Source organism: Ptychodera flava, chromosome 8 (assembly GCF_041260155.1).
Source record: "Ptychodera flava strain L36383 chromosome 8, AS_Pfla_20210202, whole genome shotgun sequence".
Lineage (NCBI taxonomy): Eukaryota > Metazoa > Hemichordata > Enteropneusta > Ptychoderidae > Ptychodera > Ptychodera flava.
Window position 1 is genome coordinate 36,438,602 of NC_091935.1, and position 18,911 is coordinate 36,457,512.

The 18,911-nt window shown below is 37.0% G+C and overlaps 2 protein-coding genes across 3 annotated transcripts in view; both read left to right on the forward strand.

Annotated features, from left to right (window-relative positions):
* Nucleotides 1–728: 728 nt before the first annotated feature.
* Nucleotides 729–16,928, forward strand: LOC139139201 (hydroxymethylglutaryl-CoA synthase 1-like). 2 transcript variants are annotated; one of them, XM_070708029.1, is made up of 9 exons: nt 729–887; nt 8,626–9,092; nt 9,705–9,830; nt 10,219–10,383; nt 10,791–10,962; nt 11,872–12,042; nt 12,496–12,728; nt 13,198–13,340; nt 13,822–16,928. In XM_070708029.1, the coding sequence occupies exons 2-9, from the start codon at nt 8,645–8,647 to the stop codon at nt 13,894–13,896; spliced, it is 1,533 nt and encodes a 510-aa protein (XP_070564130.1). In that variant the 5' UTR covers nt 729–887; nt 8,626–8,644; the 3' UTR covers nt 13,897–16,928. The 2 variants fall into 2 exon arrangements, with proteins under 2 accessions (XP_070564130.1, XP_070564129.1); XM_070708028.1 differs by lacking the exon at nt 729–887 and adding an exon at nt 7,202–7,341.
* A 1,772-nt stretch (nt 16,929–18,700) lies between these two features.
* The window catches only part of LOC139139200 (histone H2A deubiquitinase MYSM1-like), a 34,602-nt gene continuing 34,391 nt past the window's right edge, over nt 18,701–18,911 (forward strand). Inside the window, exon 1 of the mRNA XM_070708027.1 lies at nt 18,701–18,806. Within this exon, the coding sequence (XP_070564128.1) occupies nt 18,757–18,806 (50 nt within the window). The 5' untranslated portion in view covers nt 18,701–18,756. The remainder of the gene's footprint in view (nt 18,807–18,911) is intronic.

An 18,911-nucleotide genomic window follows, 5' to 3' on the forward strand; every position in this document is an offset into this window, starting at 1 on the left:
TTAGCAAACATAAAAATGTCTCTAATATATATCCCTGATTTATTAAAGTACGGTACCCGAAGGGCGCGCCTAAAAGATGAAACATCCTAATATCTCTGATATATATGTCTGATATATTAAAGTCATGAGCCGGAACGGAAGGACTTACTGAAAAATGTATGATATATCAAAGTAATGCGCTCGAAGAGTTCGCTGAAAAATATTGAACATGCAGAATCTCTGATTATAGGAGGCCTATGTATGTCTGATATATTAAAGTCAGGCGTGCCGAAAAATATGTCTGGTTATAAAAATCACCAAAACCAAAAAACAGGGTACCCCTATGAATCCACCGTCCCCAAGGCCGAAGAAACTGACCAGTTCCTTATTGCGGTAAGCTTATTTATGAAATTTTTACAAATACTTGTATTGGTATTAACGTTTCTAAGTGGGGGAGGGGGGGTCAGTCAAAATTTCTGAGTTAGAGAGGGGGGTTACTCAAATTCATCATGGTTAGCAGGGGGGTTACTCGAAATTTCGGAGTTCCGATGAAATTTCTCCGACACCCCCTCCCCGGGCCGTAAATAATGATGGCTCCTTAAATACACCAGATGCTCTCACTTGGCCCGTGCTTTGCAGTAACCGTTCAAGCACACAAAAATCTACATTTATGTTCGCTGGCTTTTCGATTCAGCGTTGTGATTGGTTTGGCGCATCGTACCACTATCCTTAGTCCCTCACCTGATGACAATGCGCATGCGTACTTCTCATTCACCCCAGAGGTCAATCATAATCTTCCCGTGATCGTACTCGTCTGCAGTACTGTACATACAACCGGCAACCGGCGCGACGTTTGACAGCTGCAAACACACCGAACAACCGGCTTCAAAGAACACATTCTTTCACAGGTGAGAATACTTTGTGTTACGTATCGATTTCCTCCACTTAGTGAATACGAGAACCCCTTCATTCTTCAACTACATCCGTTTTCGTATGAAAAGCTAACATTTCAAGTAAGTGTTCCCTGCACGGCTGGTTTAGTTCTCTAGCGAACTCAAGTTCACTGCGACCCTCCCGAAGAGAAAGCCTGCAAGGTGCCCATCTCGATATGGATCAGTCGCCCTGTGCCATTGTGTTTACAGTGAAAATCATGCCATGTTCGATCTTCTCCCAACTTTATTCTCGTAACCCGTGGTTGAACAATATACTACCGCCCATGTTGGCGTATGATTCACGATTGACCTCAGTAGTAGGTGAAATTGAATCGCATAATTAACGTACTTTCCCTGTGATGCTGTGAATGACGAGATTTCTATATTTGCACATGATTTTATCACACCTGATTATATCAGGTGTGTATTATTAAACTAAGGCAGTGGGAAGGAATATCGATAGTCTCACGTGCCATGTCGCCGATGTTCACTTGACTTAGTTGATTTCACCACAGTCCCTCCATTATAACATGGAGGGACTGTAATTTTACGATGACAAATTGACATTCAGTCGACCCTAACTGCCACTACGCGACCAATTTTCTTTGCATATGAGGCCTGTAACGACAGGGACTGGTCATTCCAATGTGTATTGGTCGCTCTAGGGGAGGGTAATTTATGATGTTCAGTTTTGCAGCCAACCAACTTCCATTCAAGATGTTGCTATGCATTTGTCAGACATGCGAGTGACGTCACTACTGGTTTCGTCTCCATATGTGTCTAGCCATATCACCATTGTGTTTGTATGCGCTATTTTATGCATGTGACGTTGTGTACATTCGAATCACTCTGTAAAGTACAAATCCCCCTTTCACAATCTGGTTAAAGATGATGGGCTAATTAATATGGGGGCCTTGAAGTATTGGGGTGAAAAGGGCAGACAACGTGTATACTACATGTTGGCACTTCACAAAACGACGAAAAATTTAAGAAAATCGGTTTTTAAGAATATATTGAAAAATGTTTAGCAAGGTATTTCATTTAATGTCCCCAGTAATACAAATGGTTCACTGCTAAAAAGGAAGAGTAGCTCTTTTGAAAGAATGATCTAATATCACAAGTAGAACCATGTTTTATTAGGTCATCTGACTGAGTGTAACCATTGATTACGCTTAGAGGAGTGACTTTGTATGGATACCAAAATACACAGTGATATGTGAGACTACATCCCATAAAGCAAGGCATCAATTCATAGTTCTTGTGGCAAATCAGATGCAGTTCCATCCTTTGGACAATCTGCCTGGTTTATCTCATATGTCGGGTTTTGCATTAACTTGCTTGTCTGGAACACCCAAAGTGAAGTGCAACGGTTCCTTGGTTATCATGCCGGCTTTGCCAGACAGCTATTTATTAAGTGGGAACACAATGCATTCCTGGGAGAGGATATCAGTCAGCATCTGTGATATACAGTCCCTCAATACTTGTACTCTGATCCCTTGTACATCGAACCACCTTAATTGAGGACAAGATCCTATTATTTGGTATTGAAACCTAGCTTAAAATACAGGGACCTCACATCAGCTGACAAGAAATTCCCCATACTTGATTTCAAAGGTCTCTTATTGGTAGACTGATCTTATCCAGCACATATCTCACATTTGTGCTTCTGTATACACCTCACTACAGGTATAAGCTAAGGCCACTGTTTTTCTCATTAAAGTAATAAATTCTGTCATACTTCTGGCGGCTTCCCATTCACTCATAAATTAACATCCACATCTTGCCAAGACAATCTCATCATCAATATTCTCCCCAAGACATCTTTGAAAAGATTGCAATGTCAAGGTCAAATTAACTATGCTTATGGTAAATATTTAAAAAAAAAGAACCACATATATGGTGAAACTGCTGGTGGGCATTGAGTACATGATAGAGTTTTATTGAAGCAAAGGGAACTACCTTTGACTTAGAGCGTCTCATTTTCAATGAAATTCAGCTTAGCATTTGTGAATTGTAACTCTTCAGAATTCAGTAGAAAGAGGATGAAACCCACTCCAGCTATATCATGCACTCTGATCACTGAGACGCCTCCCTGTACTGTCTCCATCATATCAATCAGGATTGTAAGCAGCAAGAAGGTATAAAGGGACAGTGAGAGTTGATGATTCATGTGTTTGACATGCTAGTACCCTATATCCATTTTATAACAATGATTCTGGTTGGTTACGTCAATCTTCAGAGACTGCAATTAATACACCATTTGTCAACCATTTAACATTTAATCACTTCGTAGGTGCTGTACAGAAACCAAAGCACAATGTTGTTTATGCTTTTGGTGTGAAAGCTTATTGTGTCTGCCTCTCAGAAGAGATGTAGCTGTAGGAATGTTTGTCTTGGTTGTTCAGAATGAACTGCAAAATCTAATTATTCCTAAATTTGCACTTTAGTTGTCACAACCTGGCAACATATTCATTTGAATTTACAATTGTCCAAGTCACAGTAAAGAAAGACTTTCATATGATCTTTTCTAATTCCTTCAGTATGTAACACTAACTCAAATTAATAGGTGTGCGACTAAACTTTCTGTGTGGCAAAAATTGTTCCTCACCTAAGTGAGCTGCCTATTAAAGTGAGATTTGAAAAAGTTCCCACAAAATACAATAGTGAGCACGCTGCTTTTATTACAACTGTACATCATAGATTCCAGCATTAAGGTGACCTACATTTAACAACACATGACAAGCTACTGTACGTTTCAGTGGTCCGAACACGATACTCATCCTGATAATTGATGCGACAGTGTTAAGCTGCAAGAGACAATTGTATGTTAATTTCCATTGTGATGTGTTGTTCATGATGCTACATGTCCCATATTCCAAAGTACCATGCAACAGGATGTGTCTATTGATTGATTGACAAAGGAGTGTCATAAACGATGTGTGTTTCTTTTTATTCACTGTTATGCACATGGCTGCTTTTCCTAACATTCATGGATCTTTTGAGGAATTCATCTGTGGTATAAGCTACCCGTCATATCAGAAATTATTATACACTCTGCTTTTCCACATTGGTTTCGGCACAGTCCCTCTAACTGTGGTTTCGGCATACTTATCTGCTCTTCCACCAAGCTCCCATTCCTCTCTCTCCCCCCCTCTCCCCCTCCCCCTCCCCATTCACCTGCCTGTTATCATATCATGAAATCACTAAACGTTCCAGTTTTCTCTGGAACAGGTTGCTACGACCCTGACATGAGTCAATAAGTATGATTCCATCAGCTCTCAGAATTTGAATGAGAATAAAATACCTTTTTTTCACCAGCATAGCAAGTGTTCACCACCTTCAGTACCCTAGATTTTACATGGGGCTGTATTGATAGCTGTCACATCACATGATATTACATTCTATCTCTGTTCCACTTTTAACAATCACAAATACTTCTCACAAAGATGGCAGTAAACTCTGCAGTACACGTGCAAGATGATAATGATATGGTTTTGGAGGCCAAATTTTGATGTGGGGTGGTTGATACGGCCAAAGGGGAGACTGCTGACAGATTTTTTTCAGCTCCCAATCCAGTGCATCATTGGAACAGAAGTGTAGTCATGAGGCTCTATTGCTAACATTGGTCAATTGGAATGAATCATACTTCAGTATTTTAACCCTGACGTTCTCATTGCACCATTTTCTGTCACTCTCATTGCACCATTTTCTGTCACAGTCTCTCATTGCACCATTTTAACCCTGACGTTCTCATTGCACCATTTTCTGTCACTCTCATTGTAACATTTTCTGTCATCTATTTGTATTAAGAGAGAAGATGAATGTGAAAACATTCAATAAGCATGACTACTTGGGCCAAGAAAAATAATATTGTTCTCATCCTAGACATACTGCATAAATGATGCAGTGACGCGTTTTTTTCCTCTCAACTTTTTTTTTATATTCTTCAACCAACGAGAACACACAAAAACATGAAAACAACATAGGAATGCACTCAGAGATAAATGCACAGCAGTGTTTCTTCATTATTTTTGTACACAGCAACAGTTTTGTGGTTTGACTTTTAGTTCAGCAATGCACAGTTTTGACAGAGTAATATAACAGTGACATATGTGTACAGTTCTGAATGGAATGTTAGTGTCAATTATTTTTTTTACAGTTCTGTTTTATACAGCACAGTGTTATGCACTATCCTAGCGTATTTTTATGTGTTTTGGTTTTTTTCATTTCATTTCCTCATGAGCGTAAAAAAAAGGTTGATGCAGCGGGTCTGAATTGACGCGTGCAAGGATGAGAAACAAACTTTATTTTTCTTGGCCTTTACCTTAATCTTTATAAAGCCAAAAGTGTATACATGTATCATGGTGTACAATACTGCATAATAAATGCAAGGGCTTCCACTATCCATTCTTATTTAACGCCAGCAGGAAAGTTGGCACTGCTTCCACATTGTTTCAAGGATATACAGGTAGTACCAGTATATGTTCCGATTAATGCTGAGAATACACCCTAGTATCTCAAATAAATATATAATCCTGGTAAAAGTTCACCCACTGAAGTTACTCAGGAGAGTAATTATTTCATCCTTTTCATAACAAAAGTGTTCAATGTTGTGTAAACTATTAACCAACATCACCAAAGATGTTGAAAGATGTTGTTCCTGTCACCTGATCAAGGACAACAATGCAACAAGGTACTACTGCAATGTAAGTTGAGTTCTGATTGGATAAAGAGTTACTGGATTCACAAAGTCTGATGACAGCCGACCAATCAGGTTGCACCAGTCCTAGTTACATAGATTACATGGTAAAATAGATGAACTTTACACCAGATCAGTTAGTTACTGTTTAGTCAGCACGTGAGGGGAAAGATTCATTCAGATTATACCTGTTCATTATTTAATAATGTTTAATTAAAAGATCAGCAACCTATCTTCACGTGTAAGTGGCATGATTTTTGGTGGCTTACATTCAGGCAGCCGTACTGCGGACATAAACAGTCAAGCTTTTTTCTTGTACCATTTTACCTCTTACTGGTTGCAACTTTCAATATTTCAGAAGAGTTATTTTCAGTATTATGTGCTTTCAAATACATATTTATCGACAAAATATGAGGTAGTTCCAGACCACTCTAAATTTAGACAACCTGAGACTGTCTTTGGCCACCAGCTACTTCTAATACTGGGAGTTATAAATAACATTGTCACTAGTACAGCATGTATGACATAGAAACAAATGATTCCTTGTAATTCTGTGGCAAGAAGCCTTTAAATGGCTAAATGTTTCCCATTTATAAAAGCTAATGCTGTCAACTGCACATTGTAAAACTCCGTCGAGTATCAAAAAACCTGAGGAAATGGGCTTGTGACTGCATGTCAATGAAGAGCTGTTCTAAGGATTTTCATAGAAAGGTGAATAAATTACTGATGTGTGAATTTACATAACATTAATACATCCTGTCAGAGATATGGCCATATCCTGCATTCCATATTTTACTTGTTTACACAAAACATACTTCCGCTCACACCTAAACACAAAAGTGAATCTATTGTAAGTATGTTGAATGGAATGCATTGAAATTAAAAGTTCATTTACCTAAACATGTAATATGTATTTATAAGAATTACTGAATGAAGCATAGTGACACTTTTTAATCTATACATGGCAATCATTTTGCAACTGGTGATGTAGTGATGTCACTTTATAACAGATCTAAGATAATATAAATTTCATCTCCTTTAATCATTGTTAGTATGGAAACTAATAATGTTAGGTTTAGCCGAAAATTCATACGGCAAATGCTGTACATTTTTCAACTTTACATTCACAAGTCATCATATTGCTATGGAGTCATTCAGTGAGACCAAAATTCCATATTTTTGTAACACTATTACAACAGAGTGTTTAAGCTATTCCCCTGACAGGCTGATATGTGAATTTACACATCATGTGCTAGGGGACAGTAAACCCAAAGCCTTTCATTTCGAAAGAACTAATAAATGAAGTAGATGGAATTAAAATCAGTCTTTATATTCTGGCCATTCAAATCACTGTTGTAATTTTCTCAAGAGTCAAATTATTTCCATCGTATATTCATGTGAAGTCTGCTGTCAGAATCTACCTTTAGCTTCCAATGTCAGGCTGCTGTAATCCGACAGATTGGCTTCCCTCTACTGATTAAATACCAGTGGTTCATTCAAGAGTTGTCAATCAGGCTTTGAAGCTCCTCCCACTCATGTGAGGCCATGTGAATATCAGAGTGTATGATGTCAAATTATGTAAATACCTGGCTTTGTTGGAATGGGCAGGAGAGACATTGATTAGTGAAATCTAAAGAAAAACAAGCCACACACTAGCCACTGGTCTGTCCTGTATGAAGCACGTCTTTTGCTGTGTCTTATAGTTGATGCCCTGTTCTGTCAGCAGAATATGTAAGTTTGTCCACATATCTAGTATCACCTGACATAGATGTAGAGTAGGGTAGGATCATAAATGTTTCGTATTCTTACATTTATCTTGATTCGAGTTTGACACGTACCAGTAAGACATATTGCAGCTTTGTGAATGTCCAGTTATTTCAGAGCTGATATACATGTATCTGTATAATCTGTGAAAATAGGTCTCAAGTGTCATGACATATTATCAGGGCATTTCACTTAGTTTTACTTGGAGGAGATATATTTATCAAAACTATTGAAGCCCAGTGTCTTTAACCAGTGTCACATTGTTACTTTTCCTGTGTGAAATAACTTAAAATATAAAGCTAATAATCATTTAAAATTTCATTGAATCACAAATTATGATTATGTTTTTTCCATAATTTTCTGTCGTTGTCCCTTGAATCTGATTGGCAAATCTTGTCTTTTTTGACTGATGGATGATCTGAGTGATTATCAATGACACACTAATCCATAAAATGTTTGATGTTGATATTTGCACAGGGGATTAACCCCATCTGCCTCTCCCAGGATCTTCCTTCTAAAGTCCATGTTGTCTTTCCTAATGTTGAAGGTGGAGAAAAGTGATATTCTTGGAGACTTTCAGAGAAGACATAATCACTAAAAAAACATGTACTTAGCCAACCACAAAACTACATTGCTTCTTGCTTCATGATTGTCAATGGAGCTAATTCCTTACAACATGACAGTTCCATGAATATGCAAAAATAAACATTTATCTGAAATTTACTTGCCTTTTAGAAAGTACTGTACAGAAATAACGATTTTAGCACTCTCATACGGTGATACCACCCAAGTTATGATTGAAACTAGGATAATTCACATGTTGAAGGGTTGGAACACTGCTGCAAAAATTAACCAGGCAAACAACGACAAACTTTGTCAACATTTTTGTTGGCAGCAGTGGATGTGGATGAATTATCCACGAAGAATTCTCTTTCAATTTATAGACAAAAACTGAGTTTCATCATACATTCTATGTCTGAGATGTGAATGGCTTTAAAGATACCTGCCAACAAGAAGAGGCTAATACACAAATTCATCAAAAAGTTGTATTTTCTAACATTTGAACAGTGTATTCTAATGCATTTGATTTCATTAGGTTTATCTGGACGCCAAATGTAGTCTATAGGCTTTGTCTCATTCAATTGCAGACTGCCTTCACTGAGCGTTCAGTACACACTATGACAGCGTCTCTCTGTCTAGAAATTTAATTGGCAGCCTTTATAATTGAATTTATATCTGTTTGCTTTGTAGGTCTCAAGAAGAAAGAAACATGCCTAGCTCAGCAGACAGCCGAAAAAGGGGCGGATGGCCCGACGATGTTGGTATCTTAGCTCTGGAAATCTACTTCCCATCCCAGTACGTAGATCAAGTAGAGCTTGAAAAATTTGATGGCGTGTCAGAAGGCAAATACACCATCGGTCTTGGCCAAGGAAAAATGGGGTTCTGTTCCGACAGGGAAGACATCAACTCACTCTGTCTGACAGTAGTGCAGCGACTCATGGAAAGAAACAAAATCACGTACGAAATGATTGGTCGTCTTGAAGTCGGCACGGAGACAATTATTGATAAATCTAAAAGTACAAAGACTGTTTTGATGCAGCTGTTTGAAGAGTGTGGTAACACCAATATAGAAGGTATAGACACCACCAATGCTTGTTACGGTGGAACTGCAGCTTTATTCAATGCACTCAACTGGGTAGAATCAAGTGCATGGGATGGTAAGTTCACAGTCTTGTCTATTGGCTTTACTGAAATGATATTGGATATCATAAATTGTTATAGAATGTATATTATGTGTTTGTTAAGGTATTCTATAATGAGATGTTGATTTCAGCAAAAAGGGAGAGCAACAGACATGACATGCAGAAACATAGTGATATGGCTATATTCAGAAGCCAACCTTTAATCTTTTCAATCAGTTTCATGCTTTAGGAATTTCAATGATATGACTTTTGAACTACCAGGTCAAAGGTCATTGGAGTCTAAAATAGGGTCCAAATATAACAAGATTTTGAAATGGGGTATGGGTTTTAGGGTGCGGCCGCATTCCCTACTATTTCTCCAAACAGATACAATGCAATCCCCTATAAGCTTGCATTACAGAGTCCAGTCATCCATGTAACCTTTGCCTTATACATATTACATATTCATATTTGATATTTGATTGTTCAATATTCTCCTTGTTCATTATATTTGATGCCTATGGAGATTTCTTTTCCTATGAATTAATGCTGAATTTCAATATGCATAAACAGAAATCATATTCATTCTCTCCCCCCCCCCCCCCCCCCCCCCCCCCCCCCCCCCCCCCCCCCCCCCCCCTGCTATAGGTCGTTACGCACTGGTTGTAGCTGGAGATATTGCTGTCTATGCAAGTGGAAATGCCAGGCCAACTGGAGGTGCTGGGGCCGTAGCCATGCTTGTTGGACCAAATGCTCCTCTTATAGTAGAAAGAGGCAAGTGTTGACATGATATTCTTTTAATAGTCTTCCCTTTTTACATTCCTCCAAACAACAATTGCAAATTGTACCAACATAATTACAGTGTGTGAACAAAAGCACTTTGATCCCAGGGCTTGATTATGCATACTTATTTCAAACTGGATGTGTTTTATGACTCCAAAGGAAAAAGAACCTTTTACACTTTGGCCCATGAATAATTTGTGACAGAGTCCAACAAATAAATAGCTGTATAAATCAAATTGACAAACACAATTTTTTACAACTGAAATAGCGTCAGTCCAACCTTGATTCATTTTATGATAAGTCTGTTTCCTGAATTTACATCTGTTGAAATAAAATAACAAAACTAAAATAACTTCAATTCATTTCGCATAATTTTTAGGACTTCGAGGAACCCACATGCAGCATGTATATGACTTCTACAAACCAGATCTGTCATCTGAATTCCCTACTGTGGACGGTAAACTGTCAATTCAGTGTTATCTAGGGGCATTAGATAAATGTTACCAGCGTTACTGTGCAAAAGGCAGAGAAATGTTAGAAAAAGGTGAGTAGTATGGGTAAAAAGATTTAACTGTGTGGTCACTTTCTTTTAGACATGATTTTACAGGTCATCCAAACATTGTCCCATTGTGTAGTTTCTGAAGTTAAAAAATTTCTAACTTTGGTGTACAAGAAAATAAAATAAAATAATATAGAAATATTTGATTTTGATGTTCGTTAAAATTAGGCTTCACCCTTGTTTTTTTGCAACGACCTTTCCAAGTCAGCACCGTCAAGGAAAGTTGACTGTACCATTGAAAATAATATGGTTGTAATATGAATTTCAAAAAGTTTGTCTCAGCTTGAACAAAATAGGTAATGTGATTCTGAAATAGCATTGTGGTGACATTGTAGTCTGCTGTTATAAAATGGCTGTGAGTCTGAACCTTGTATGTTGTGTCTTCATTTCAGACGGTAAATCTGGTCCATTCAGCCTAGACAATATAGACGCCATGTTGTTTCATTCACCATTCTGTAAGCTGGTTCAGAAATCGCTAGCCAGGGTGATGTTCAACGACTTCCTTCAGGATCCCAATCCAGACATGTCAGAGGGAGGCAAGTATGCTGGACTAGAAGCATTCAGGTGAGCTGAATTGTCTGAAATTATTTTCATCATGTCCTAAAAAGCAAGTTCTTTCCACTTCTATGCAGGTTGATATTGTTCCGTATGGAGGCACCTGTCCCATATTTGCTTTTGACTATAGAAGAATGAGAAAATTGAATGAAAAAATTTTGTTATTCCATTTGTTTTTATACATCCACAAAAGTTTTATCCAAAAACATAGCATTTTCCATTTCAAAGATTTTCAGTCCACTATGGAAAGAGCTTAGGGTTAAGGCAGTTTGTGCCTTGAAAATAAAAGACTGCAACTTTTGCTCAAACTTTCTTTAATGAAACTTTCAACAGTTCTCTTTCAAAATCAAGAATGAAAATTGGGGTCATTGTGCAAATTTGGCACTGCCTGTAGATATTTGAAATTCAAAATGGCCACAGTCCCTGTGTTATCTCTATGGGGAAAATGAAATTCCCCGATTTTCACAAAATTAAGGCGATGAAAACTTTATTTACTCCATAAGCTTCAAAATTAACCTCACACAAGTATTAGACCAAAAGAAATTATAAAAGTTTGAAAGTCTGAATATCTATCCCAGAGGCACATTCTACCGTAAGAGTCTAAGTCTAGGTTTCCCTATCCTTGTGAAATTTCAAAGATGTACGGTATATAAGTAGTGGGTGTAAATAAATTTTCTCAGATATTGGTAGCAAACTTCAAATGTTTCCCCATCAGGTATTCCTCAAGAAACATTCCATCCTTTCAAAACAAGGCTCTAGACAACGTTATTGTTCTTCCATGGACAACTTTGTCCAGTTAATCCACTTTCTACCAGGTTCCATAGACAAACCATAGAAACAAATATAACTTGGGAGAAAGAGGATTAATCTGAAACTCTTGTAAGATATTAACAAGTAATTATTTCAATTTTCTCCCAGGGACCTCAAGCTTGAAGAAACCTTCTTTGATAGAACTGTAGAGAAAGCATTTATGACTAGCAGTAAGGGTATTTACGAAACCAAAACCAAACCGTCATTACTTCTAGCCAATCAAGTCGGTAACATGTACACACCATCTGTGTATGGTGGTCTTGCATCATGTATAGGAACGTAAGTTATTGCAATTACTTACATATTTTCTATGCATCCATACTGTGACCATGGAAACCTGTAAACAACTGCATCCATATTCTCACCATAGAAAAGCCTATATGTATGCTGTCACCATTAAAACAAATGAAAAGCAATACTATATTTTCACCCACCACGGAAAACAAGTTTGAACAACTGTAAGTTGAACACAAGGTCCATAGTTTGATTTTCTTTACCGTAGAAATTGAAAAGAGTAGCTTTTGAGAACAACAGTCATTCAATTTTTGATATGCAAAAGAAAATGTTTTTAAAGTTTTAAAATAGTACCTTCATTTAAATGCAGTCAACCATTCCACAATCCTATCATATATTAACATCTTATATAATAATATTTTTTAGAGAGATTGTTTGAAATAAAAAGTATATTCCTGTAAGTTTTAAAATTGTCCCCATGTTATCATCGCTTGACAGGAATACTGCAGCTGAATTAGCAGGCAAGAGAATAGCATTATTCTCCTATGGATCTGGTCTAGCCTCATCTTTGTACTCTATACGAGTGACAGAGGACATGGCTCCAGGGTCTCCACTGATCAAATTGGTGGATAGCCTGTCTGATCTGAAAGAGAGATTAGATTCCAGGAGAAAAGTTGACCCAGCTGTGTTTGCGGACACCATGAAGCTGAGACAAGATACGCATCATCTTGGTGAGACTTGTATTGATTCATAGGACTGTTTGCACTGCAAAGAACACATCTTCATCTTCACTCGGTGATTTAGTGCATGTGAAATTGATGATTTCTCTAACTACATCTGTTGTGTGTATACCAAAAATGTCAGATAAAAATTTTCTGTCATCTTTTTTTATTCTTTATTCTCTTAGACATCAAAGTACACTCTCATCTGATTGTCAGACAGTACCAAAATCCACACGCATAGCTGCTAGTCGATTATTTTCTGAAAATCCACAAAAAAAATACCCCAATACACCTTCATACCTCAAATTACAACTCATTCTAGTTGGAATTGTAATTTACCTTCTGTGTTTAGGGGAAAAACAAGAATTTACTGACAGAATATTATGATTTTCTGGTTATTTCTGATACATGTGTACACTACTGTACCAGTACATCCTGGTTGTTTCTCTCATCACACTGTTTGTAACTTTCATTGCAGCAAACTACAGTCCAGTTGGCTCTGCTGATCACCTATTCCCAGGTACCTGGTATTTAACACATGTAGATGCAATGCATCGTAGACAGTATGAAAGAACACCACTGGTTCCAAAAGCTGATCACGTCATTCCAACTGAAATCATGGTAAGTCTGATGTAACTTTCCACGATTGGCAGATATGTAGTTGACCACAGTTATCAATCACATCGTCACAAACCTCTACCTTCTTTATTACAACACCTTGATATATTACAACAAGAGGCCACAGCTCGCTCATTGATATAACTGGGAAATATCATGCAGCACCTGTGCCGTTCAAATATAACAAATCAGAGAGTGCTTTCATAGAGGAGCACAGGAATAGTGAAATGATCAGTGGTTGGCCAGTGCTGATAATTGCAATACTGATAACTGAGTTTGTACATTAATTTGCAGTTTTAAAACTGGCATAATTTTCAAAAGCTTGAATTTCGCATAGTATGCTGCTGCAGGAATATAGGACCGACTCCTTGGAATGGATTATCATACAATGTTGTAAAGTGAATTTTATAATGAAAGTATACATTTGATCGCTGAAGGGTATTCTCAAGAAATCTAACAGGCTTGCATCATGTTTTACTTACAGGACTCAACGATTCCAAGTAAACGTCAATCACCGATGTCCCTGGAACCTACACCAGTGGATAAACCAACTATATAATTATTAAAAATAGACTGAATTTTCTAGTCTCCAGAACATATTTGTAGGGATAAAATAAGATTATCGTATTTCAAAATGATAATGCCATTATAATACCATAAGGCAATGAATTTGACCTCACTTGAATTAAGCATTGAATTAAGCATATGATAGTTGAGTGACAGCAGTGCAAGATGTCCAAAATCAATGTAAATAAATTATTCCTTTCTTAGCTTTGTAATCAGTGGTAAACAAAAGTATTAAACAAATAGTTTAGGCCATTGAAATGTGGTACAGGATATAGCAACAGATATAGATAGTTTAATATTACATTTTTTGCAAATTTTCTTTTTTAATATGTCATATTGAACAAAGTTTACCACACTGAGAGGAATCGGAGGGAGTGCCAGAGCTTTGAAGTGATCTGTTGGGTTAAAACTCAAGTAACAGTGCAATGAAAAGCTCACCAGTACAACTTCCATCCTCGCTGAGCGTAAATTAAATCATTCAAAGTGGCAATTCTAGCTTTGAGTCCTGATGTAGTCGCATGTCTGGACTCCGTGACAACATTACCTTTAGGAATCATGCCAATTCAAGCAAATGAAAAGTCTGGAGCTACAAGTTGTCCTGTACCGTATTTTTGCAAGCATACCGCATTTGGTAATAGTAAATCTAATATATTATGATTAAAATTTCCCATTCTTTTGAAAACCAACAATGCAATCACGCTATAGCATTTATATCATCATGTTTTCACGCACAATTATATTTATTATGCAAATGCATATTGAAACATTTAGTGTAACTGGAAACAAGAAATGACATTCTTTTTTGTAAGTTTTGAAGTGATAAATTCACACAATACGTTTTCAAGCACAAAATGTAGATCAGTAAATCAAAATCTCTGCAGGGTAAAACAGGGGCATTCTACTAACACAGCTGTTCTTGTCACATTCACTGAGCACAGTATAAGAGTTCAAGTTTTGTAATCTTTGACAGTTTATGGGTACATCACTGTCTTTCCATCAGGGTACTAATAGCTCCACCCTTAGAGTCAAGTCCAAACACAGTCCCTCCACACACACAGGGATAGTGGTCCAACTCTATTGCTGACAATCCATTGGTTGGACCTTACAACAGGACAGTAAGGATAAATAGGCAATTCATTTTCATCAAAATTTTCTGACTCCAAATATTCCAGGGCTTTGTGAATTTTAGACATACTCCAATGATCAATGATATTTATCAACTTATAAGGTATGGTATTATCATAATCACATGGAATATGGAACTTATTTTATAGTAGTTTGACCAAGAAAAACAAGACCAACTTTTCAGTGGAGTTGCATTGCGAAATTTGATGTGTATTATCTTTGTCATCACAATTGTGTCTCACCTACGTCAGTGCTCTATGTCTCTAATGAAGGAACTGTGTAAATCCTTTCCTTCAAATTGTTATTCTTGAGTGCAGATATTCTAGTCTTGTACTTGTAATGGCTAGAGTTTTACGGATTTAATGAAAGTGTACCCAAGGAATTGTCCCTTCCTTTATGATCACTATCTCACATATATCCATAGAGACTCTGATGGATTTTTGCCACATGTTCTGAATATCAGCTTGGAAGAACTCCAGTCCATACTAGCATCACCAGTCATGTTCTCTGTCATTTGCTCCTCTCAAGGCAAGTTCATTAGGAGAGTTTTCTACACATGAGCAGCTGATATTACATCAAGTGTAAAAGTGAATTTAGAATTCTTCTGTTTTTCAGATGTGCATGCATGCAGTAAAGTTACATCAATGTGCCCGTCTTGTGATTTTTTAAAAATTTTTATGCAACTTTATTTTCAGTTTTACATGTTACAACCATATTTAGCAAATTTAATCCTTTGAATTCCAAAGTCAGTTTTTCAGAAATTTTGATCGAAGACTGTAGCCAATAAAAAGTGATGTCCTTTCAGTCCAAAATTGTCAACAAAATTTCAATAATTAAGAAAAATTGGTATTTTTTGCACTAAAATTGTGTCGGGAACATTTACAACACTCAAAGGGTTAATTAATTTCAGTCAATTGTGGTTTGAATTCTGAATCCAAGTGCAGTTTCTGAAAAATGAGTTTCGAAAGTCTTGCTTGTACATCAGGGTTGTGTAGATTTATTGCCAGTGGTGATTCATCATACAATAGAAGATTGGATTCAAAGTTTTTGTTATGACTGTGCCGTGAAGATCGGTCTTTACTTTCCTGCTTGACTTTGTTGAAGTTAAAACAAAGACATTTAAAATCATTTGTGTGACTATGCTCTGTGTTGATTTGGCAAGCATTTGCAAGCTTCACAAGTTTTAAGGGTTCTTTTGGAAGTATTGCAAACAGAAATGCAACACAAGACTGAGTGTTTGGCAGAGATAAGTTTCTTTCAAAGTTACAAATCCTGAAAAAAATAATTACTATCTAGATATGGGTTACATTAAAATCGGGATCATAACCATTGCCCCAATGAAGACCACAAAATACATCTGTGCAATTTTTTACACAAGCATTTCTGATGTTTCAACATTTCTTTTAATTTTTAATCTCATCCAAGCCTATTTTTTACTTTTTTACATTATGCAACAACTGTAATGAACTACCTCTTCAGAAAGATAGCTTTGTTATGATTTATTCAGACAACTTGACTCTATCAGCTTGATTCATCATCTTAAATGGACATTGATTGCGATGTATTTTTCAGTGCATATTTTTATTATTTGTTTGAAGACTTTTTGTTTCACGGTCGTTGATCCCAGTATGGCATTAAAGCAGTGCAGGCTGATCATATCATCATAATTTAGAGGGAAGGTTAAGTCTTTATAAGTGTGCTGGCATAGTAGCATCAAGAGATTTGTATTGCCTGACTTTTTATAACTGAAAATTATGAAAATTGGTGACATTTTACAATGTTCATTGTGGCAATGTGCTCCAACTTTGTGTCTCACTGTTTGTTATATTTGTTCATTATCAGACAAGCATTAGAAGACAAATTTCACTGCATTAAAGATGAAAAGATTTTACCAAATGACACCTTACTGAAATGTGCAATGATTTATTCACCCTAGACCATTTCCAACAGCTCTTTTGTTTGCCCCGATTTGATGTCTCATTTTCAATAATCTTATCCAAGACGACATGGTACACCATTTTACTTGTATACAACACATAGGATAGAGGGCAGTGTTTTACGAACGTGTCAGGCTGCCACCAGATTCATTACATGTCATGATATGTTACAGCAATATTACACTATTACTGCCTACAAGGTGAGAGGCTCAACTAGTTTTTTATTCAGGTCTCAAATTCTCGCATTTGATACCAGAGGAACAAAATATCCAATTTTTCTGACACCTGAAGATCAAAATAGCTGCCAAACCTCTTCCTGTATTGCCCCAATGGGGGAAATATTAAATTTTTGGAGTTCCACAATATGAGCCTTTGAAAACCTTATCCCCCACAAGTGGTAGATCGAAAAGGTGTTGTAAAAGTCTTAGAGTCTGAATATCTGGCCCTGGGGTGCATTCTGCTTTAAATAGTGGGGAAGATATAAAGGGTGAGCAGATAACAGACATGGACTGTTTTCTCTAAAATGTGCTGTACAGAGGATGAATCAGACACCCTTGCGTGTATCAACAATTAAACCCTCTCATTGTCCCTCTATCAAATTTATTGATTCTATTGGTGAGTGTTGGATCCTGTAGTCTTGCTGGAGAATGACTTTTATATGAACAGTTGCATATGATTGAGACACATTTCGAGGGCAACTCACCATGTTGACATCAATAGTGGTTCTGCAGTCCATAAATGATCATCTATCAATTGACATGTTCCTTGTTATATAAAACACTTCATATAAAGATATTTTTACAATTCATCAAATGTATAAGTCATTTTGAATGAGATATTTTCATGATTTTACTTGTTAAGGGCTTTAGTCAACACGATTTGAACTAATTTGGGATGATTGGATTTTCATATTTTTCAAATTTCTAAAACAGTTGTAGGTGCTCTATAGCTGAATGTTGCGATATTACAAATAACTCATAAAAACAAGTGTGTACCTTGAAAAGAAAAGCTGAGATGAGATTACATTTGAGGATCAAACAATACTTCAGCATCCAACTACTAGTATCCCAACTATCCCAAATTAGTTCCAAATAGAAATGACGACGTTTTGCTCTATCTTATCAACCGCTTGTTTTTACTCAAGTAAAATGTTGAGGTTTCTGATGATTTCAGACAAATGGCTATGAAAATTACCCAAAAACTACCCGGTTAGCTGCGGGTTAGCCTAATTCAAGATTCGCGATTCATATTCTGCTGTTCAAGCTAGAAACAGATGCATTTTCACTCAGATTTACTTTATCGATCCATATGCACTGATGTGTTTCACGTTATTGTGATCTTCAGACGAGAATGATCAGTTATTCGACATGGCAAGCCTTAGCAGAGAGGGGGTTACTCAAACACGTCATGGCTGGCAGGGGGGTGCTCGAAATTTTGGAGTTTGTAAAGCAATTCCTCCGACCCCCCCCCCCGGCCGTAAATAATGACGGCTCCCTAATTATCTTTCAATAACGTTGTAAGGAAAAACATGAAAAGGTGTCCTTATCCCGTTTTACATTTAAATGTGAGATTAAAGAAAAACTCTTTGACTCGTTTTGCCGTGGATTGGTACAGGATAACATTCACAACTTCAATGTTGTAAAAGTATAGCGCAACAAGGGAACATTGTCCGTACGTTTCGCGGTCAAGTAATGTGCTTAATTAACGTTGGAGGCGCACCTCGTGTCAAAATATAAACGAAGGCAACTGAGCCTTTGTGTGTTGGCGTTTCACAGCTGCAGACGGACAAAATGGCGGACGACGTCGAAGTGGATATCGAGGGTATCGAAGACGATGGACAGTAAGTAATTTGCGTAATCTTACATGATAACTTGATGGAGAAGTCGACGGTCATGTTTAATATGCACATCAGTTACTTGTGTTATTCGATACGACTTTACGCACT

Coding starts and splice junctions, on each gene's coding strand:
- LOC139139201 (XM_070708028.1), top strand. Junction 9,831..10,218: donor TCCTCTTATAGTAGAAAGAG/GCAAGTGTTGAC, acceptor CATAATTTTTAG/GACTTCGAGGAACCCACATG. Junction 13,341..13,821: donor TCATTCCAACTGAAATCATG/GTAAGTCTGATG, acceptor TTTTACTTACAG/GACTCAACGATTCCAAGTAA.